Genomic DNA, 20,265 nt, shown 5'->3' with positions numbered 1-20,265 from the left:
CTCCTGAAGACAAGCTTTAAATTACTTGCAGGCTGTACCAAGGTAACTGTCTATCCTACAGGCTGTTAATTAGGAATCAGTTTAATCTCTGCTGGACGAAGGTCAAACGGTATGGGGTTGACCCTTCCGGCTGGCTGGCGTCGTACTATCAGGCTGGGGATCTGGCCCTGGAGGGCTGGGGGATTCAGGGGAAGTGACAGGACATTGCAACGGGAAATGACCTGGTCAGCACATCCTGCAAAGGCCAGGATGCTGAGAGCAAAGCCACATGGGCCTCGGCCCAGGAAGCCAGGCGAGGCGGGGTTTCCCTTTAGCACCAGCCCTGCAGAATAATGGATTTCAGCGGTCCTCAGAGAGCGCCCCAGCCCTCCAACATGAGAGAATTCTGCTGGAAATTCAGGCTTCCCTCACCTGCCGTTACCCCAGTCTGGTCATGCACCCTGTAGAAACCCTTCTGTGGTTCCCTAGCGCTCTTCTAGAAGTCCCAATTCCACCCGACGGCCACCAAGCGCTATGAGCTCTGCCCTGCCCATCTCCCACCATTCTCCGCTCACACTTCTGTTCTGGCCAGGCCAGGGTCTCTCATCTCCCATTTTCCAGATGTGCTCTTCCCCTCTGCCTGGAATGTTCTCTTTCTGTGGCCTCCACCTCATTGTTGATGCCTCACCTTAGACCCTGGTCCTAGCCATTGCCAGCCTTCCTTCCACAGAAGCTGGACTGCCCGGATTCAGATCCCACGACTGTGTGTGCTGTTAGGCAAGTATTTAACCTCTGTGAGCCTTAGTTTTCTCATTTTTAAAATGGGGACAGTCATAGCTCCTCCCTCACTAGCTTGCTCCAAGGAGCACATCAGATTGTCCCTGTAAATCACTTAGTGTGTAGGAAGAGCTTTTTTAACAATGGCACAGACTGATTGGAAACCCTGCCCTGTGCTCCGAACTGCATCCCGCTCCGTTAGAGTACCCATCACACTGCGGTGTCACTGAGAGCCATGGGTCCTTTTTCCCAGCTAGACCGAAGATGGGACCCAGAACGCTGTGTATTTTTCTCCTGCAATGCCCACTTTGGCCCTATGACCTAGGAGAGCCCCCTGCACACCTTTCCGTACTGTCAAATCTACCCCCGTAAGAAGCCTTCCGGGATGACCCAGAGTTTTCTTTTCTCTGGAGCAGCTGCCAACCCAGTGTGGGGTCAATTCAAGTCCCCTGTTCTGTTTTGCTCTCCAAGGACAAACCCTACAGAAGACACTCTACTGCCCTAGCCACAATGCCAGCCGCTCTGTGGCAGGGACTGTGACATCTTCCATGCCTGGTGACTCTGGGTGGCACCTGGAACACAGTTTTGCATTCAGCCTGTGTTCAGGGCAGATCCAACCAGCATTTTCTGAGCCCCTGGCTGGCATGTTCGACAGTCTTCTGGACTCCTCCCAATGGCCTTGGGAGGTTGGGACTGGCATTGTCACATTATAGATGAGAAAACTGAGGCTGAGAGTGTGGCTAGCAGAATAATGGCCTCCCCCGGGACACCCATGTCCTAATCCCCAGAACCTGTGACTATGTTAACTTACATGGGAGAGCGGATTTAAGGTTGCAGATGGAATTAAATTTGCTAATCACCTGACTTTAAAATAGAAAGACTGTACTGGATTATCTAGGTGAGCCCAGTATAATAACAAGGGGCCTGAGAAGCGGCAAAAGGAGACAGAAGAGAGAGGGAGATGTGACCGTGGAAGCCAGGTCAGGGTGATGCAATGCTCCTGGCTTTGAGGATGGAGGAAGGGGCCACAAGCCAAGGAATGTAGGCGCCTCTAGAAGCTGGGAAGGGCAAGGAAATGGATTCTCCCCTAGAGCCTCCAGAGGGAACATAACCCTGACACCTTGATTTTAGCCCAGTGAGACCGTGTTGGACATCTGACCTCCAGAACTGTGAGAGAATAAACGTGTGCTGTTTTAAGCCACTGAGTGTGTGGTGTGTATTAAGGCAGCCATGGGAAGCTCGGGCAGAGAGGTTCCTGAGGGCTGGGACTGAAACCCGAATCTGTCTCTCCAAAGCCTGTGGGCTCTCAGTGGCACAGCACCCCTCCCCACACTAACCTATCGGCATCACTTAAATCGAGCTCTCTGTCATAAAGATATGCCCCAGAGGCTTTTGCAGAGAGTGCACGAGAGGGGTTGCAGTGGACCGTCAAACACGATCCATAGCCTCACCAGCATGGCCAGGACTTGCCATACAGTATCTCACTGAGATCTCATTTTACAGATGAGGAATCTGAGGCTCAGAGAGGTCTAGTAACTTGCCTAGGGCCACTCAGCAAGGGAGTGGAAGAGCCAGCATATGAATTTTGGTTTGTTGACTCCTGAGCTCAAAATCTGAATCACAATTGTATACTGGCTCCTTGAGAAAGAAATAAAACTAGACATGGGTGCACACACACACACACACACACACACACACATGCACGCACACATACATACACACACACACCTGCCAACATGAAGGCTCAAGAGGTGGCCCCCAAACCAGGACAACTGGTCAGCCAGCCAAGGAGGCGTGAGCCCTGAGGGCACACAGTGTTCCCAGCCCACACTTCCCCATGCTCCTGGTGGGCCTGGAGGACCCCCACCACTTCTACTGCGGGTTCACAGGGAAGTGGCCTGGAGAGGTGAGGCGAGACTGCCCCCTTTGCCATGTGAGACATGCGGACATGGCATGTGGGAGCCAAGGGTGGCCTGACTGCACGTGGGTGTGTCTGGCAGGACTGCCTGCCTGCAGGAAGGTCACACTACCCTTTATGGTCACGCTGGTCCCAGCTCCCCATGATGACCTGCTACAGGGCCTGTGAGAGGTCAGAGCGTGCTGGGCTGGCCAGCTGGGCTTGACTGTGTCCCCCAGGCCCTGGGAGCTCTAGAGGCACCCAGAGACTCTTCCTCCCACCTTGGAAGGACCCTGCATCAGAGAGCTGGCTTCTCACACCCAGGGAAGCATCAGTATTAACAGTGACCTAGCAGAGGGGCTTCCTTTACTCTTCTATCCAGTGGCCTTAAATCTTCTGGAAAAAGTTACAAAGAAAGTCTGTTGACAACCTGCTAGACCACCTTAAGTGGCTGCTCAAGTTGCCTCTTTGAAGTACAAACTCCCTAAGGGCAAACAGCTTCCAGCTCAAGCCGGAAAAGTCTATTCTGTCTTTTTAGTTGGTGTCAGTAAATGACCTGATAAGGTCTGCAGGACTAGACCTGGGAGGACCGGCTAAGAGAGGCCTGGAGCTCCTGGAAGTTTCTGCCTGAGATGACAAAACTGGATTGGTCCCTCTACAAGACGGAGTACTATACGTCTGCTCCTGACCCCCTTGCTCCTTGGTAATAGCAGCCCAATTTCCCCCACAGAAGCCCACCTTGCCATTTTCACACACTGTGGCTTGGCTGGGGCCGGTACACTCCTGGTTCAGAGTCAGGCCTGAGACCCACAGCCAGCCAGCCAGTGACTGCACCACTGCCAGCGATTGCTTCAGCCCAACCCAGTCACAGCCAGGGAGACTCAATTCCTGGAGCCTTGGGAAATGCTGCGGGGAGGACACGGGTCTGCCCGCTCCCCACTTGACTGGGAGCTGGGGGTTTAAGGCAGCATGGGGCAGACGTAAGCAGCCCCAGCACAGGGAGTGCCTGCCTATGGGGACACTGAGTCCTGACGGCACCGGGAGCCAGGCCTGGAGTTAGACCTACCCAGGGACCTTCTGGTCACCCGAGTCAATAAACCAAGCTGAAGGACACCTCCAGACTCACCCCTGGGAGTGAGTGCTGTGCTTAATGTCGTTTGACCCATTTTAGACTGCCGGCAGCTAAAAGCAGGCGCTGCACTGACGCTGCTCGGGGCTGTCAACATGATCTATTCTGTCCTGTAGAATGATTAACGGAGAGGCAACGAAACTCACTGGTTCAAGGGCAGTCGCCCTGGGTTCAAATCCCACTTGGTCATTCACAAGCTGTGTGATCTTGTTATTGACCCTCAGAATCTTGACCAGTAAAAAGAGGATGATAATTGTTCTCACACTGGAGCTCACTGTGGGAAAGGACTGACTTTATTACATGTCAGGTGCTGGCACGTAGTATCAATAGGTGCTCAGTAGGCACGGGCTCTAACTAGCTATGATGGCTCAGTCATGCCTTCACTCAGGCAACAAACATTTATTAAGCACCTACTGTGTGCCAGCTACTGTGCCAGGTGCCTAGGACACTTGGTGAGTGAGAGGACACGCCCCTGCCTCCCAAGGATCTCACAGTCTTTTGGAGAGGACACATGGCAACAAGCAACCACAAGCATGGGGAGTTGCCATGGTAACCCATGACTCTGGCCTCGCCACAGCCCAACCCTGACCAATTGAGCTACTTGGACACAGAGATGAAAATGACGAATGGGGAAGCTGGGTGGTTGTCTTGGGGGTGGGCCGGGACCGCAGCAGAGGCCCTGGTCTTGACCAGCCTCCGTGCCTGGGCTGGAGAAAGGCCTGCATTGGACCAGCCCCTGTCCATGAGGCAAGGGGCCATCGGCCTCCAGTGGGAGGGAAGATGCTAGGCTCTGAGCCCTCCCTGTGCGGAGAGTGATTCCTTCTTACTGATTTCTAGAAAGGGCCAAGAGCTAAAATTCCCAAGGACTTCTGTGGCAGGGGCAGAATCCTCCTTTTCCTGCAGAATCCCAGAAGCAGGGTGACTCTGGCCAGCGGGTTCTTTGCCTTTTGCCCCTGTGCCCAGCAGAGCACCTGGCCCAGTAGCAAAAGGTGCGGAGCCAGGGCTGGAGGGCGTCCACTATACTCCCCACCCCGACCCTGGCCGCAAGGAGCCATCATTTCTTGCAGATGCTCTGGTGCTAAGCTAAGAGGTTTACAGAAGTCATTTCACTGAATCCTCACACTTTCGTTTTTCAGATGGGGGAAGCCCAGAGAGGTGGCTATTTGTCCAAGGTCACACAGCAGGTTGCTGGGAGGCCTCTTAGGATTTAAGGGATTAGGCACTGGCTCCCAGCAGCCCTGGCTGGCATTATGAATTGCAAGAGTGCTCTAGCCAGTGGGCTGGTCTCTACTACTTGAAAGACCTCAGCGGCTGTGACACTGCCCACGGGCCAGCCCTGGCTTTGGGGCTGGGATGGCCGAGTCACCTTCTCCCAGGACTGGGAGCTGAATTTGGGCTGGGTGCCCTTTGGGAGGCTGTCTCAGTCCTGCTTGGGTAATTAGGGCTTCTAGCTCAGGGGTTGCCTAGTGGTGGCGGAGGGGGCCTGGCTGAGGGCTGAGCAGTGCCTGGGGTTCCACAAGCCTGGGGTAGAAGTGGGGAACCCTCTCCTGAGGGGCGAAGGCACAGGCTAGGAGGAGGACACTTCTGTCCACGAGCTTCTTCACCTTGGAGTAAAGAGCCAGAAGTCGAGGACCCAACGAGTCCAGTAAGGAGCAGCTGAGGAGAGCGGTGTGTCCTAAGTAATTTCCTAGAACGTTTTACTTTCAAGCCTTTATTTTTTTTTCTTCTCTTTGAAGTAATGGCATTCTTTCAAAATGCACACAAAATCTTACACAGAATTCTAAGCTACAAGACCTAAGTGAAGCTGATCTAGTTAAATGGAGGCGATGGCCCCTCGGAACCCTATCGGCTCTACCTCCTATGGGGTCCCACCTTCTTGGAACCCCTTGGGTGCTCTGGAACCCAGTTTGAATACTTGGCCCTAGAACCTCAGCTGGTGTTGGGGTCTGCCTTGGGGCTGCTGGGGCTCAGACGGGCCAGAGGTCTGTAGAAGAATGACATGCGGACAGGAGACAGTTATCTGTAAACACTTCCTAGGAGTATGCTTCGGTGTGGACAAAATAATCACATGGTTCATTGCTCAAAATGCTTTTCTAGCCACTTCCCTGAAAGGCCACTGAAAAGGGAATTCAAGATCGAATTCCCCAAAGCAGGGTGCGGCCAACAGAATCAGGAAGGCTTGGGCCCAGTGGCCTTTGCCAGGCTGACGCTCGTTGGCCACAAATCGGTACTGTCCACTCTGGCTTGACCCTGGCTTTGGGTCGCAGGACCCCAGAGTCTCCTGCCTCTTACATAAGCTCCAGTCCTGGGCCCTGAATCTGAGCCTAAAGGAGTTGGATGGGTTTTGATTGGATCTAGTCCAAAGCTTCTTAACCTGATGTCTGGGATAGGCATCGGGGTGGGGGTGGGGGACGGTCCAAGGACCCCTTAAAAGTATAAAAATCTGCCTCTTTCTTTGTGCATCCTTCTTGAGACAAAGTTTATACTTTCTTCAGATCCTCAAACGGCTCCACAACCAGAAAAAGATGAAGACTTACTGCAAACACTTCAGTTGCCATTTCAGTTGTCAAGAAGTCTTCTAAGATTTCCTTAATTTACAGTGATCTCTCCCTTCTCTGAATTATCAAAGCTGTCGGTCACTTGGGAGGATCCAGCTTGGTGACCTCAGGTTTAGCTGGAAGGAGCCGGAACCCACTCACTCCTCAAAGCTGGCTTCCAGCTAGAGGTGCCACTCTGGTTGTAAATGAATGAAATACAACTGTGCTGTTTTCCTGCTTATCAGTTAGTTGTTCAAAGCAAACCCTGATAACCAATGACTACCTTAATACTTTGGCAAGTATCCCACTCATTGTATGCAAATACTGCTGTTCAGTGCTTAAAAAAATGTGAAGGCAAACTTAACTACATCCTGTTGACTCTTGGACTGCTCACCAATCCTCTTTCCAGAACCCTCTGTGTACGAGGTAGTTCCCATTATAAAACAGCTTGTCTCTTGACCTCTCCATAACCCTGAGTGGGGTAGGCCAGGCCAGGCTGATATTATTTGACCCAGGGGGAAAGGGCTTAGTTTTGAAGCTAAAATCCTTGGTTCAAAATCTGCCTTAGGCCAAGCATCCTGGGCGACTCACTTCACTTGCATCTTAGAAATGGGCTGCTGATCACCATTGTGGAAAACAGGACGGAGGTTTCTCAAAAAACTAAAAATAGAACTACCGTGTCACCCAGCAATTCCACTCCTGGGTATATATCGGAAAAAACCCACAAACACTAATTTGAAAAGGTACGTGCACCCCAATGATCATAGCAGCATTATTTACAATTGCCAAGATATGGAAGCAACCTAAGTGTCCATCAACAGATGAATGGATAAAGAAGATATAGTATATATACAGTGGAATACTACTCAGCCATAAAAAAGAATGAAATTTTGCCATTTGCAGCAACATGGATGGACTTGGAGGGCATTATGCTAAGTGAAATAAGTCAGAGAAAGACAAATACTGTATGATATCACTTATGTGTGGAATCTAAAAAAATACAACAAACTAGTGAATATAACAAAAAAGAAGCAGATTCACAGATATAGCGAACAAACTAGTGCTTACCAGTGGGGAGGGAGGGGCAATATAGGGGTAGGAAATGGGAGGTACAAGCCAGTGGGCAGAAGACAGGCTCAAGGATGTACTGTACAACATGGGGAATGTAGCCAACATTTTGTAATAACTGTAAATGGAAAGTAACCTTTAAAAATTGTATACAAATTAAAAAAAATTTTTTTTTAATTGGAAAAAAAAGAAAAGAAAAAAAAATAAAAAGCAACGGGCTGCTGATCACATCTGCCTCTGGGCCTGGGCGAGACAATGAATGTGAAAAAAGTACCATGCAGTCCTGTAGGCTACCACAGTCATGCAGGGTATGGACCAATGTCACGTGTTGTATGAGGAGCCCAAGGACACCGTCAGCATCCAGTTCGGGTCTAAGTTATGAGTGATGGTCAAAATGAAGGATGTGAACATGGGCCTGGCCGGCACCCTCCCTCCTCCTCCTCTTCGTCTTCCTCATCTCCTCTCTCCAGCACCCTGAAAAACCCGGACAAAGGAATGACCCAGTCACTGAAGGACCCCGCTGAGGTCAGGCTGAGCAGAGTTGTCTTTTAATTTTTAAGCATTGGTTGATTGATGCTGGTGGCCTCTCTTCCTCCTGGCTCCTGACTCTGCGTAACTGTCCTCACTGCTATCACGCTGGTAACGATGATTCACAAAATCTAAGGGGTGGAAGGGACCCGGGTGGTCGTCCAGAACCCAACCTCTTCTGATGCAAGAATCCACAGCCCCCTCACTGCAGCCTGCTGACGGCAGGAAAGCTCCAGAGAGTGGAAGCTGCTCCTGGTGCAGGGCCCCAGCCTCACGTGGCCCTCCCTCCACCTGGAAGGTGGCCAATACCATCTCCAGCCCCTGAAGCAGTCAAGCAAACGCTCATGGATTTGCCGTCCCACATAAGTCGTGGCTTCTTGTCCTTGTCATCCGGAGCCTGCTCCCTGGGCGCCCTCCAGTTGCTCAAGGACCCTCTCAAAGTGTTGACCATCACTGACCGCAATGCACTCAAGCTCCTTCGACAAAGTGGAACCAAAAAGCGTCTCCTTTGCTCTGGGCACCAACACAGTTGCTTTTATTTTCTTTTTAGAGGAAGTTCATCTTTGTCACCACTAACGTCATCTTGCTGGAGCTCACTCCTCTTTCCAAAGAGTCAGGGGCTTTACCTGGAGACGGTCATCGCACCAGGACGTAAAGTACCTTGTTTATGTGGTTCCCTGCGGCAGCTTCAAGCCTAGCTGGCTGAATCGATGAATGAATCTGACATAGTCACAATTCCCCCAGAGCCATGTCACCCTCAAGTTGGTAGACATTTTTCACCCAAGGACCAGATCACAACATCACAGCTGTCAGCAAGAACAGATCAGAACTTGCTGAGCGCCGCTCTCCCCAGCAGACTCCGAGGCCTGGGTCCCGGACGACTCGCACCCCCCCCCAGGGGTACACCAGCCTACACAGATCCCCCTTCAGCCCACACGCTTCCATTTGACTCAAGATATCAGAGGAGACGGGCAGTGTCTTCTAAAAATCCAAGTGCAGGGGAATTCCCTGGCGGTCCAGTGGTTAGGATTCTGCTTCCATTGCAGGGGGCACGGGTTCGATCCCTGGTCGCGGATCAAAGATCCCGTATGCCACGCCGCGGCCAAAAGAAATCCAAAAAACAAAAATCCAAGTGCAAAGCTGAGGGCAGGCCCCGAGCTTTGGAACGCTCTCAGAAGGAGGCCCAGCAAGCCTGGTGCCATGATCTTAGGGGAGCCGTGGAAGTGCCCCTAATCCCTCTCCTGCCTCTGGCCTGACCCCCCCTGCGTTCCCCCCCACCCCCACCAGGGTGATCTTGCCAAGACTTAGGTTAGATCATGTCACTTCCCTTCTCAGAACCTTCCAACAGCTCCCGGCTTCACTTGGAGCCAAAGCCACAGCCGGTTCTAGAGATTGCTGGGCCCCATCAGCCCTGCCTTGCTCCCCGCCGCCACTCCCTGCATTACTCGCCCACCCCCTGCCCTGCTCCCACACTGCCGCCCTCTTCCTCCCGCCCCCTCTGCTCCAGCCACATTGGCCTCCTTGAAGTTCCCCAGATATCCCAGGTACATCCTCTCCTCTGAGACCCTCACTCTTCCCTCTGCCCGGAACACTGCTCCCTTCATTCCTGCCAGGTCTTCTTTTGTCTACTTTGCCTCATTTGGTTTCTGCTTAGCACTTAGATCCTTACTGCGATCTAACGGGCTATTTTCTGTATCCTGTTTATTATCTGTCTCCCTCACCAAACTGTCAGGCTCTCCATGGGTGCAGACTGTTGTCTGCTTTGCTCACCGCTGCATCTCTGTGCCTAGAACACAGAGGGTGCGCCGTAGGTTTGTTGTATAAATGAGTGAGTTCCCACCAACCACTCATTTGCTAAACTGTTCTGATATTTGGCACTCTCTTTTTGAGAATCCAGAACTCTCAAGACGGCACTCATTTTAAGGGACCTCACTCACCCCACAGCAGACGAGCGTGCATTTGGGGATACTAGCCTCTAAACAGATTTGCCTGTCTCTTTTTCATTTGGCTTCAACTCTTCCCTGACCTTCGTGGTTCATACGAATAATACGTTTCAAATGTTTCCCTTTCAGATATCTTATATACTTGGTGTATTTTTTAAATTGTGTCTTCTGAAGGCAGCTAGGAGAAAGTCTTACAACATTCTAGGTGTGGTCGTGCTTCTGCCCGAGGATACAGAACAACAGGTTGGGTCTGGAATTCTTCCTGCACTTGCACCCAGAACTAAGTGGGATTTTGAGGATGGCAGGTTGGGTCTGTAATTCTTCCTGCACTCGCACCCAGAACTAAGTGGGATTTTGAGGGTGGCAGGTTGGGATAAGGCCTCCAGGGAGAAGTTGTAATGACTGTAACAACTAGATCTCTTTCCTGGGGGTGGGGTGGGGTGGGGGGAAGGATGGCTAACAGCTCCCTTCTCATCAATACTGCCGAGGTCATTTTCTCAAAGTGATGAGAATCATTTTCTCAACAAATCACCAGATGGAGATGGGACAGAGAAAGTAACTACCTTGATAAAGAAATCGGAAGGGCTCTGTGCAGGGATAAACCCATGGCCCAGGCTCTGAAAAGCAGAAAGTTCAGAAGAGCTTGGGAGTCTGCACGAGAATGAACAGATGGGCAGGTAGACGGACAATGGACTTCCTGACTCAGGGTCAGTATTTCTAGATCTAGGGAGCATTCTCTGATTTTAGGATAAACACTGGAAGTTCCGCTTGACATGCTAATTAGGAAACTTGGGCCCTTTGTTCCCTTGAAAGCTACAAGTTGAAAACGCTAACATCTTCTGCAAAAGAGTTGAAATAAATCCCGGCAGCCGGCTACCCCGTGGCTGTAAAGGGAGTTTAGTAATGGGTGTGGGGCCTCCTACAGACTGAGGGCATATTTTCCAACTCCGAGTTGCTTCTTTTTCATTCAGTGGGATCTGATATGTAGCAAGAAAGGCTGAGATCTGCAGTGATGAGGACAAATGTCTTTTGCAGAGACCTTGGCACTCGGTTGCTTTCCTGGGATGGCTGAGCTATAACATGAGAATTTTAGAGCATGCCAGGGTCTTAGGGATCATTGCATCCCCTCTCATTTTATGGGTGTGCTTCTTAGCTGCAGCCTAGAGAAGGGAGCCACTTTTCCAGGGTTTTAGCAAAGTCAGGTCTAGAACCCAGGTGAGCCCGGCCACAGGGGGCGTGGCCCAAGATGTGGGCACCTTTGTTCCCCAGGGGAAGTAGGTGGGGCAGTAAAAGGGAGGTGTTTGTCTATTCAGGTGACAGTCCAAATTGTAAAGCCCATTGTTTGAAACCCAAGGACCAGATGCTGCAAGCTGGAAGAATTTTCCTAGATGCTTCGGGTAGGACAGGTAGCCTACTTTCCTGCTCCCAGGCTGCATCAAATGAGAACCTGGGGCTTCCCTGGTGGTGCAGTGGTTAAGAATCCGCCTGCCAATGCAGGGGACATGGGTTTGAGCCCTGGACCGGGAAGATCCCACATGCCGCGGAGCAACTAAGCCCGTGCACCACAACTACTGAGCCTGCACTCTAGAGCCCGCCAGCCACAACTACTGAGCCTGCGCGCCTAGAGCCCGTGCTCCGCAACAAGAGAAGCCACCACAAAGAGAAGTCCGAGCACCACAATGAAGAGTACCCCCGCTCGCCACAACTAGAGAAAGCCGCGCACAGCAACAAAGAACCAAAGTAGCCAAAAATAAATAAATAAAATAATTAAAAAAAAAAAAAAAAGAGAACCCGGTACTTTTCCTAAACAGTCCCAGCAAAGGCTGCATTCAGGGTGAGGATGGGGGAGGTGAGCCACCGCTGTCTCCCGTGTCATCCCGGCTTTGTGACTTTCATGACACATCAATTGTTTAATGCAGCTATTTTGGCCTGATGACTCTGGGGCCCAAGATTACCTGTCTGGACCCTTCTCCCTTCTTTCTCCTTTTTCCTATTCTCATCAGTACTGGCCTAACTCAGAGTCTGAGATACAAACTGCTTACTTCTCCGGATCCCTAATCCGCTCTACATCCTTTCCTTTCATTGCCTTCTACCTCCCTTCCCCAGTTTCAGCCAGGTACACAGTCTTTGATCGGTGGTTTCTTGAACCTGGGTTACCCTTCCCCCATCCCTTCTGGTTGAAACTCTTGACCTTCTTTAAGCCTCACTCAAATGCCACCTCCTTCATGAAGCCTTCCATGCACCCTTGTTATAGATTAATAGCTCTGGGCTTCTTCTGCTTAGCACTGCCCCCCACCCCAAATTCATGTCTACCTGGGACCTCAGAATGTGACCTTATTTGGAAATAGGATCTTTGGAGATGTAATTAGTTAAGGATCTCAAGATGAGGACATACTGGATTTAGTGTGGGCTCTAAACCCAATGACTGGTGTCCTTATGAGAAGATGAGAGGACGCACAGACACACAGAGGGACAGAGAAGACAGCCACGTGAAGGTGGAGGCAGAGATAGGAGTGACACTGCCACAAGCCAAGGGACGCCAGCCAGGAGCCACCAGGAGTTGGAAGGGGCAAGGAAGCATTCTCCCGTAGAGTCTTCGGAGGGAGTGGGGCCCTGCCAACACCTTGATTTCAGATTTCTGGCCTCCAGAACTGTGAGAGAATACATTTCTATTGCTGCAAGCCACCAAGTTAGTGGTCATTTGTTATGGCGGCCACAGGAAACTAATACACACTATAATTTGTGCCTTGACTGTAAGCACCTGGCCATGTCTCTGCCCCTCTCCAGGCCCAGAGCTGCATCGAACACCTGATAGGCATCTCAGGTAGGTTTGCTGGACTAGGTCTCTCAGAGATGGTTGTCAAGGGATAGTTGGGCCTCAGCCTGCCCCAGTGCCAGGGTGGGAAGGATATGGGATTTGCTGAATGGACGTGATGGAGAATAGGATTCACAAATCTACGTGAAGGGCTAATTCCTGGCGAGCTGCTTTAGGAACAGGGCTACAGACCCATGGACTGTAAATTCGATAATAGCAAAGCTGGTGCAACTTAGAGCCAGTTCTTATACTGGCTCCCTGAAATGGGCCCCCGAGTCCCGGCTCTACCCCTTCTCCATGGAGGGATTGGGCCCTGGTGTGCTGCCCCTGTCTCTATGGTCCTACAGTCATGGCCCAGGGCTCTAATCCAGCCACTTGCCTCCTACTGGACCGAGGCTGGAACAGCCCCTGCAAATACTTCCAGACAAACAGTTCACTCACTCCTCCAGGGGACTCCTGCTAAAACCACGTCAAGGTCAAAGACTGGAGGCTGGGCCTGCCACTAGCCTGCCAGGAGCCTCGTGGGGGAAGAGGTGAGCCCAAGCTCTATGAATGCTTTCGTGGAAGGAAATCCAGGAGGACATAGAAAATATAAAAGGATTGTAGTGGGCAATAAGCAGCAAGAGTCTTTGCCTTAGAGACCAGGACCATGACTGGCTCTACCCGGGTTAACCTTGTACATGGTGGCTAATCAGAGTTATCTCCAGGTGAGGAACTTTCCAACTCCTGGCGCCTTTGTGTTCCTTTAAGAAAAACCCTCATTTGGGTCACCTTTGCAGTCTAAGGTGCACTACTGCTCACAAATATTGCCAAATCCTGTTTGACTCAAGGTCGTTATGGGAAACTGGGTTGTCACTCCCCCCAAGAGTAGACGGACCTCTCTTGGACATGCCAGCTATCTGCAGAGACTCTGGTTCTCCTCCCTTCTTTCTCTTTAGGGGGCCTTTCCCCTCAGGTCCAGCCTTTACTTCCACCAAGGGGAGGAGAGTCATACCCGTCCATCAAGGTCACCGGTCTAACACTGCTGCAGGCTGCAGCTGGTGGCACGCTCCCCAGCTCTCTCCAGCAGCTCCAGGGCCACCCCGAGCCCACCATCCACACAACTCTCTCAGCCATCTCCTCCAAAGTCCCCACTCCACAACACTCAGCCGGCCCTTTGTCCCCAAGCCCACCAGCCCCCAAACGCTCTCAGCTCTGGGAGTTGTCCCAAGGTCCTCTCACTGGGCCCCAGATGGACTCAGGCAAGAAACCTTGATTTCAAATTCCCCACTGGGACAGCGAGCGGAAAGCTCATTAAAAAGTAGCTCCAGGAATTGGTCAGATGATTATGAGTTCGAGGGGGGGCTCTTGGTCATCGTGACTGGTCCGAGGACTGAACCTAGGGTGCACGGCACTGGAAGTTCCATATGCCCCATGGATCCTGTTTCTGGTGACCAGATACCAATTTAAGACATATTTCTCATTGGTCCTCGATTTATTCTTTGGAAGAAGATATCTATTCCAAGTTAGGCGGGGCATGGTTCCCAGCGAAGGGACTTACAGGGTGCAGCTCTCCCCCCCCCCCATGCCATATACTTCTTTCAATTTAGGCTTGTTTATAGTCAGTCAAGTTTTTCCAGATTGACTGAAAGAGTTCTTCATATGCCTACTGCAGCCAGTTACAAGAGCAGTGAAAGAGACCCAGGACTTGGGCCAGCTGGAAGAGTCAGAAGAAAGTTTCTGTGGGATGCAGACAGCTAAGGAATGACAATCACATGCGATTGTCCCAAACCCTGCATCCTTCTGCAAGGGCACCTCATCTGCCACGCCTCCACAAAGGGGGCATCACCTCAAGGAAACGAAACTGCTGAGAAGAACTTTTGCTTCTCCTTTTTCCGTGTGTCCAAGGGTTAAAAACACTTTCAAACTCCCCTTCCAACTGCAAGGTCAAGCAGCTGTCCAAACCACCCAAGGAGAAGCAGGAGCCCAGGACAGCTGACCCCAGCTAGCTCAGCCTTGATAGCCCCCAACCTACAGCTGCCCCCACCCACCCACCCCTAGACACCGCCTGGGGAAGGAAGAGTTAATCCGGCAATCGGCTTTGGCTGATGGTTCACGCTCCAAAGTTCAGTCCCAGTCAGAGCCACCCCGGAGGAATTGTAAATCTCAGGGCAGTATTTAACAAAACAAAAGCAACCTGGAATTACATGCAGGTTTGGTTTTCTACAGTACATATTTACTTAATCCCCTAGGTATGTGGCTCCAAGTCAGATCAGCTGGCTTTGCCGGCCCTTTCACCCCCTCGCTCACAACAGTTTAAATTTCAATCTAATTCCCTATTTTTGCTCTTCCTCTTCACAGGGCTGGCTGGAGACAGCCAGCCTCAAATCTCTCTCTCTATTGCTCTAGTCACTGGGTGAGTCAGCCTGGCTTGGGTCGGAGTTGGGTGACAGCTGGCTCACTCTCCACACTCTTGGGCACCAGGTCTGGGATAAGTGGAGGAAGAGGTGCTGGGACTACCAAAAAGTTAAAGGCAGAGCTTGGGTGCTGGGGAGGTGGGGTTGCACCACAGTGCCACCTCGCCCCTCAGTGGGGAGGGACCCCCTCTGGGGCTGTATTTGGGGGTGGGGGCGGAGGCAGCATTGAAGTGAGAACAAGGGCTCTTTATCAGCTGCTGGTTACCTTGTCCCCTCTTTCCAGATTTCCAAACACCTGGGCCTCCGAGCGCCTATCAGGCTAGGCTAGACATCCACCACCGTTTCTTCCTTTTCAAACCCAAACCAAGTATCCCCTCTTTTCTTGCCTCCAGAGCTGCAGCCGCCCAGGTTGGGGCTGGGAAGCGGGTTGCCAAGGAAAATATGAAGCGCCAGCTAACAGGCGGCTCCCAGCTCTACCCAGGAGCGCACACACCCTTCACTCACCAGGGTGGCGGCAAAAGAGGGAAAGACGAGAGGGAAAACACAACACCTTCCTCTGGGAGGGAGGAATGTCGGGAAGGGGGGGTCAGCTAAGTTTCGAGCTGGGGGTGAACAGCCAGCCACAGATCCCAGAGGAGCGGGTCAGCCCCGGACCTGCCAAAAAAGACAGTCTGGTGCCCGGGAAATGTACAAGGTGAAACTGACTAGCTCAGCACTCACGGGTGGCGCAGAGAAGTAGGGTGGCCGGCGACTTTCAGACCCTGGGCGCGGGTTCCGGCAGCGGCAGCAGGTGGGCGCACCCCCTGTCCCCGCGGTCCCCCTCGCCTTTGGCCCCCATCCCCTGGAGTCGCGGTGTCCCGGTACCTTTCTGGCGCCGCGTTCCGCGAACTCGCGAGCGAGCTGGCGCCCGATGCCTCTCCCGCCGCCGGTGATAAGGACGTTCTCCCGAGACAGGTCCCGCAGCTTGGCGGGCAGCACCAGTCCGACGGCAGCCTTCACCACCAGATAGATCATCTGCAGAGGGAACACCACCAGCGCGCCCAGCCATTTCCACACCATCCTCCGCGCCGCAGAGCCGGGCAGGGGTGGGGGGGCGAAACTCCCCGGACCGCACAAAACAGGACTTAAAAAAGAAAACACCCCCAAACAATAATAAATACACCGAATAAGGGGCAGAGAGGCGTCCCACCTGGCCACTCTTGAAATCACCTCTTCCCAAATGCAAAGCAAGCACCGGGTGAGAAAAAGGGCGGGGGGGGGGGTGTGGGTGGGTGGGTGAGATAAATCCTCGGGAGGAGAAAAAGCGTCTCAGAAGGTTGGGACAGTAAGAGGGGTGGAGGGGAAGCCGGAGGTGGAAAGTTCTAACAAGAACTTTCGTGCCCCAGCAGCCGTTTCGGCTGGGGAATTCTCAGGTAATGTTTACAGGCTGACAGAGGAGTTTAGGCAGGGGAAGAAAAAAAAAAAAAAAAAAAAAAAAAAAAGGCACCAACCACACGCGCGCACCCTGCTACAGTCCCGCGGTTTCAAAGTGCAAGATTAAAAAAAAAAAAAAAGCTGCTTCTAAATTGGAGCGCCCCCCCCTTCTCCAGGAAAAAAAAAAAAAGTAGGGGGGAAAAGTGCTTGGAGCTCCCAATTTCAGCCCGCGAAAGCCTCCCGACTCATTGCTATTCTTGGGCTCAGGAAATTGCTTAAACGCGATCTGATTGCCAGCAACGTGCAGGAGAAGTGGGGGGTCCGGGTGTCAGTTTCTTTACGTGCATGGCTCGCCCTCGCGCGCGCCCGCTCTCTTCGGCTCCCTCCCTCCCTCTCTCTTCCAGCAGAGGCTGGGAGTTGCCGCTCGATCCGGCTCCCTCTCTCTCCCTTGTTAGCATTTATTGCCTTCTTTTTGTCCTTTCCAACTTGGAGAGGGCCCGGGTGCGGAGCGCGCGTGGATCGGACGCCCTGGTCTGCGCCGCCCTATCCATTCGCTCCCGGGGCAGCCGCGGCTGGCTGGGAGCGAGAAGGCGGCCCGTTTTTCCCCCCATTTTTTTTTAATACCCCATTAAGTCTGATTGACAGTTAAAGTTGTTCCGAGGCTTCACTACCGTTCCTCTGAGTGGCTGCCGCGAGCTCCCCTCCCCCTGCGCAGTGGCGGGGTGCGCGCGCGGGCGCGCACACGGGCTCGCTGCGACTCCGCTCTCCTGGGGCCGGCTCCCCTCGCTGCAAGCCGGGGCTTGCCGGCGGTATCCCTGAGGGCTCGCCGCCGTGACTCGCACACGCTGGAACCGACTCCTGCGAACCGGCTCTCTCCTCGAGACATTCCTCCTGGCCCGGGACGCGGTCTCCCCGAGCAGGGGAGCCTGCGGGCCAGGTGATCGCCCCTGCGTGCGGGGCAGGCCCGGGAGAGCTCGCGCTTGTCTTGATCCATCAGGTCGCCCAGGGTTTATTTCAGGTCATTTGATCATTCCCTGCCTCCATAGGACCAGGGAGCCACTTCTGACCCTTGCCCAGACTCCTCCAGTCTTCACTTAGAGTGCACTTTCTAAGTCTGCCCCGGGTCCCTCACGTTGCTGGGGTGAAACAGCTGGGGAGCAGGGTTTTGCTTTGAGGGGTGTGTGTGGGGGGGGGGGGCAGGGTAAAGGAACCTCTGCCCCCAGAGTGCCAATAAAATCCCCGTACGATTAGCTGGGAGCATATTTATTGCTCATCTGGGCTAGAATTACCTTGACTGACAGCAATTTCCTTAATAGCAAACGCCTGTAAACAAAACGTGCTAAACCCACACGCCCCCCACCCCCCTTGCTGTATAGGCAGCAACTTCTCTCTTTGGGTCTCCCTGGGCTGCCCTAGTGGGGCACCCACATTGTAACCTCCTGCTTTCCCCCAATAAGAATGTCTCCCCTGCTGGAGGGTGGGACCCAGCTATTTAGAGTTGTCTGTTGCAGGAAGTCTGGGAGGTGAGTCACTGAAAAGCAGGCCCAGTTAAAAGTGCTGATGGGACTTGCCTCCTGCTTTCCCCCAATAAGAATGTCTCCCCTGCTGGAGGGTGGGACCCAGCTATTTAGAGTTGTCTGTTGCAGGAAGTCTGGGAGGTGAGTCACTGAAAAGCAGGCCCAGTTAAAAGTGCTGATGGGACTTGCCTCCTGCTGCCCCTGATGGTCCCAGGCCTGGAGGAGAGAGGGTGACAGGGAGCTGCCCTGTAATCTGGCGCAGCAGTTCTCCGGCGAGAGGCTTGTTCAGACGAGGAGTGCTGGGCCTCGTCCCCAGACCTTCTGATTCAGCAGGGCTGGGTGTGCTGGAATCAGTACATTTAATGCTCTGCTGAGCATCAGGCGAGAAAATCACTTTGAGAAATGCTGGTTTGGGGAGGGGGTGGCTGGAGTTTAACTCCTCCCTGGGCTGCAAAGACCCTCTAGTTCTGGAGAGAAGTTCTGCAGGCGAGGATCTTCCTTCTAGATGAATTTGGAAAATCGTTATCTAGACCGCTGGAAGAGCAAGAAGGGTTTGGTAGAGTGGGGCTGGATGAGAGACTGTCCTACACTGAGGGCTTAGATTCTGAAATTTAATCCTCTCACTGACCTTGCAAGGGGGTTATTATTATCCCCATCTGCCAGGTAGTGCAGAAGGGAGGAATCCAAATCCAGACGTGATTCCTCTTCCCACCCCACCCCGCTCTGGCAGGAGGGGAGGAGAGAGGTGGAGACCAAGATCCCTCCAAAAGTTGGACAGAAAGGCAGGCCATTGCTTTCATAGACTCCCAGGCCACGGCTAAAGGCAGGACTTCGTCAACGTGACGGCCTCCTCCCACCTAGGAGGTCTGTAAAAATGGAAAAGAAATCCCAACCCTGGAGAGACAGGCCTTTCCCACCCAGCTGTGGCCGGTGTCTGCCGGGCCAGCCAAGAAGACAACTGGGAAGGTCTGGAACCTGAACCCCTGTGCTCAGCCTGTTCTCATCTGTTATCCTCGACGCCGCCTAGTGGTCTGGATGCAACACTGCGCCTCCAAGCTGCCGGAGCCTCCAGCGTCCCGTGTTCCTGCTCCCCTAACCAGCTAATCCTTTTTCTTCCAGGCTTTTCTCCCCACCTAAGGTTAACACTCCAAGCCTAAAAGGCCTCACAGGGATCATAGCTCCACTTCCCCACACACCTGCTACTGTGTGGAGTAGGAAATTGAAGCTCAGGGATGTGGAGTAACTCATAAACCCAGCAGCGTATTCACCTAAAAGCCCCCTGATCCTCGCCAGCTACCCAGCCCTGTTCAGATGCCAGACCAGCTAGGTGACCACTAGGTGCCACTTACATTTGCCATGGATGTGAGTCTGAGTGGGCAGGGGGTTGAGAACCCAAATGAACCTTCAGCGTATCAGGCCCTTTACACATACTCTCCCTTCATCTCCGTAACAGCCTTTGCGGGTGGGTGTCGCTGTGCCCGTGTAACACTGGGCTCAGCAGTCTAAATGACTCACTCAAGGCCCACACAGGGGGCCCCCCTTACCTCTTCCAAACATCAGGTTTAGAGTGAAATCACAGTAAAAAGGAACATGTCAGGCAGCCCTAAAAGGTTTGGGGTTGGACTGTGGTTGGGAAGCGGACACCTTTTTTCTACTTGTTCCACCTTCAGGATGTGGGTTTTGTGAGCCTGGCATACCGTGAGCCTCTGGCCTCTTCCATCATCAGCTGCCCAGAGAGGTTCTGTCTGTTACCTGCTCTATGTCCCCCAAGTTCCCCAGGAAGATGAGGGCGAGGGGGTGCTGGGCTAGGGGATGCACAGTCTAGCAGGCTGGCCCAGAGGGTGCCTGTGACCTGGCTTCAGAGAGAACTGCGTGAGACACGACCCCTCCCCCTTCTCCGCCACTTCCCCTTACCCGTGTTTTTGGCTTGTGGTACCCCCTCCTCCCTTAGCTGGGAGCAGCGGGTGTGGAATTTAACTCCAGGGTGAAGTTTGAAATTTCACATCCCAGCCTGGGAGAGGGCCCCACGGTTTTCTCCTCGCTCCTGGAAACGTGAAAGGAGCCTTTGTGGGCTTGATGGAGGAGGGAGGTGAGCTGCGGCCTGAAAACCAGCTTTTTCCATGACTCAGCTCTCCCGGTACGGGGTGGGCACGGGAGGTGCGAGGACCCCGAAGGGCAGCCTGGAGCCACCTGCCAGCCCAGAGCCGCAGCTCATGCTTAGAGGTGGGCCCCCAAGAGAGCCGGCCCTGTGACCCGCGAGGGAACT

General features: G+C 53.0%; 1 protein-coding gene across 4 annotated transcripts in view; it reads right to left on the bottom strand.

Moving 5' to 3' along the window:
- Positions 1-16,960, bottom strand: part of DHRS3 (dehydrogenase/reductase 3) — a 40,569-nt gene extending 23,609 nt beyond the window's left edge. The window contains exons 1-2 of one of the 4 annotated variants that reach the window (XM_082382275.1): positions 16,824-16,960; positions 15,934-16,083 (exon numbers count right to left, since the gene is read on the bottom strand). In XM_082382275.1, coding sequence (XP_082238401.1) covers positions 15,934-16,083; positions 16,824-16,940 — 267 coding nt within the window. In that variant the 5' untranslated portion in view covers positions 16,941-16,960. Of the gene's footprint in view, positions 1-15,789; positions 15,812-15,933; positions 16,547-16,823 lie in introns of those variants that run through there. The other 3 variants (XM_082382276.1, XM_082382277.1, XM_082382278.1) reach the window with 3 other exon arrangements.
- Between the last annotated feature and the right edge of the window lie 3,305 nt (positions 16,961-20,265).

This window comes from Balaenoptera borealis (genome assembly GCF_965194805.1).
Source record: "Balaenoptera borealis genome assembly, chromosome: 1".
Taxonomy (NCBI): Eukaryota; Metazoa; Chordata; class Mammalia; order Artiodactyla; family Balaenopteridae; genus Balaenoptera; species Balaenoptera borealis.
The sequence above is the reverse complement of the archived record's forward strand: the minus strand, read 5'-3'. Positions and strand labels throughout refer to the sequence as shown.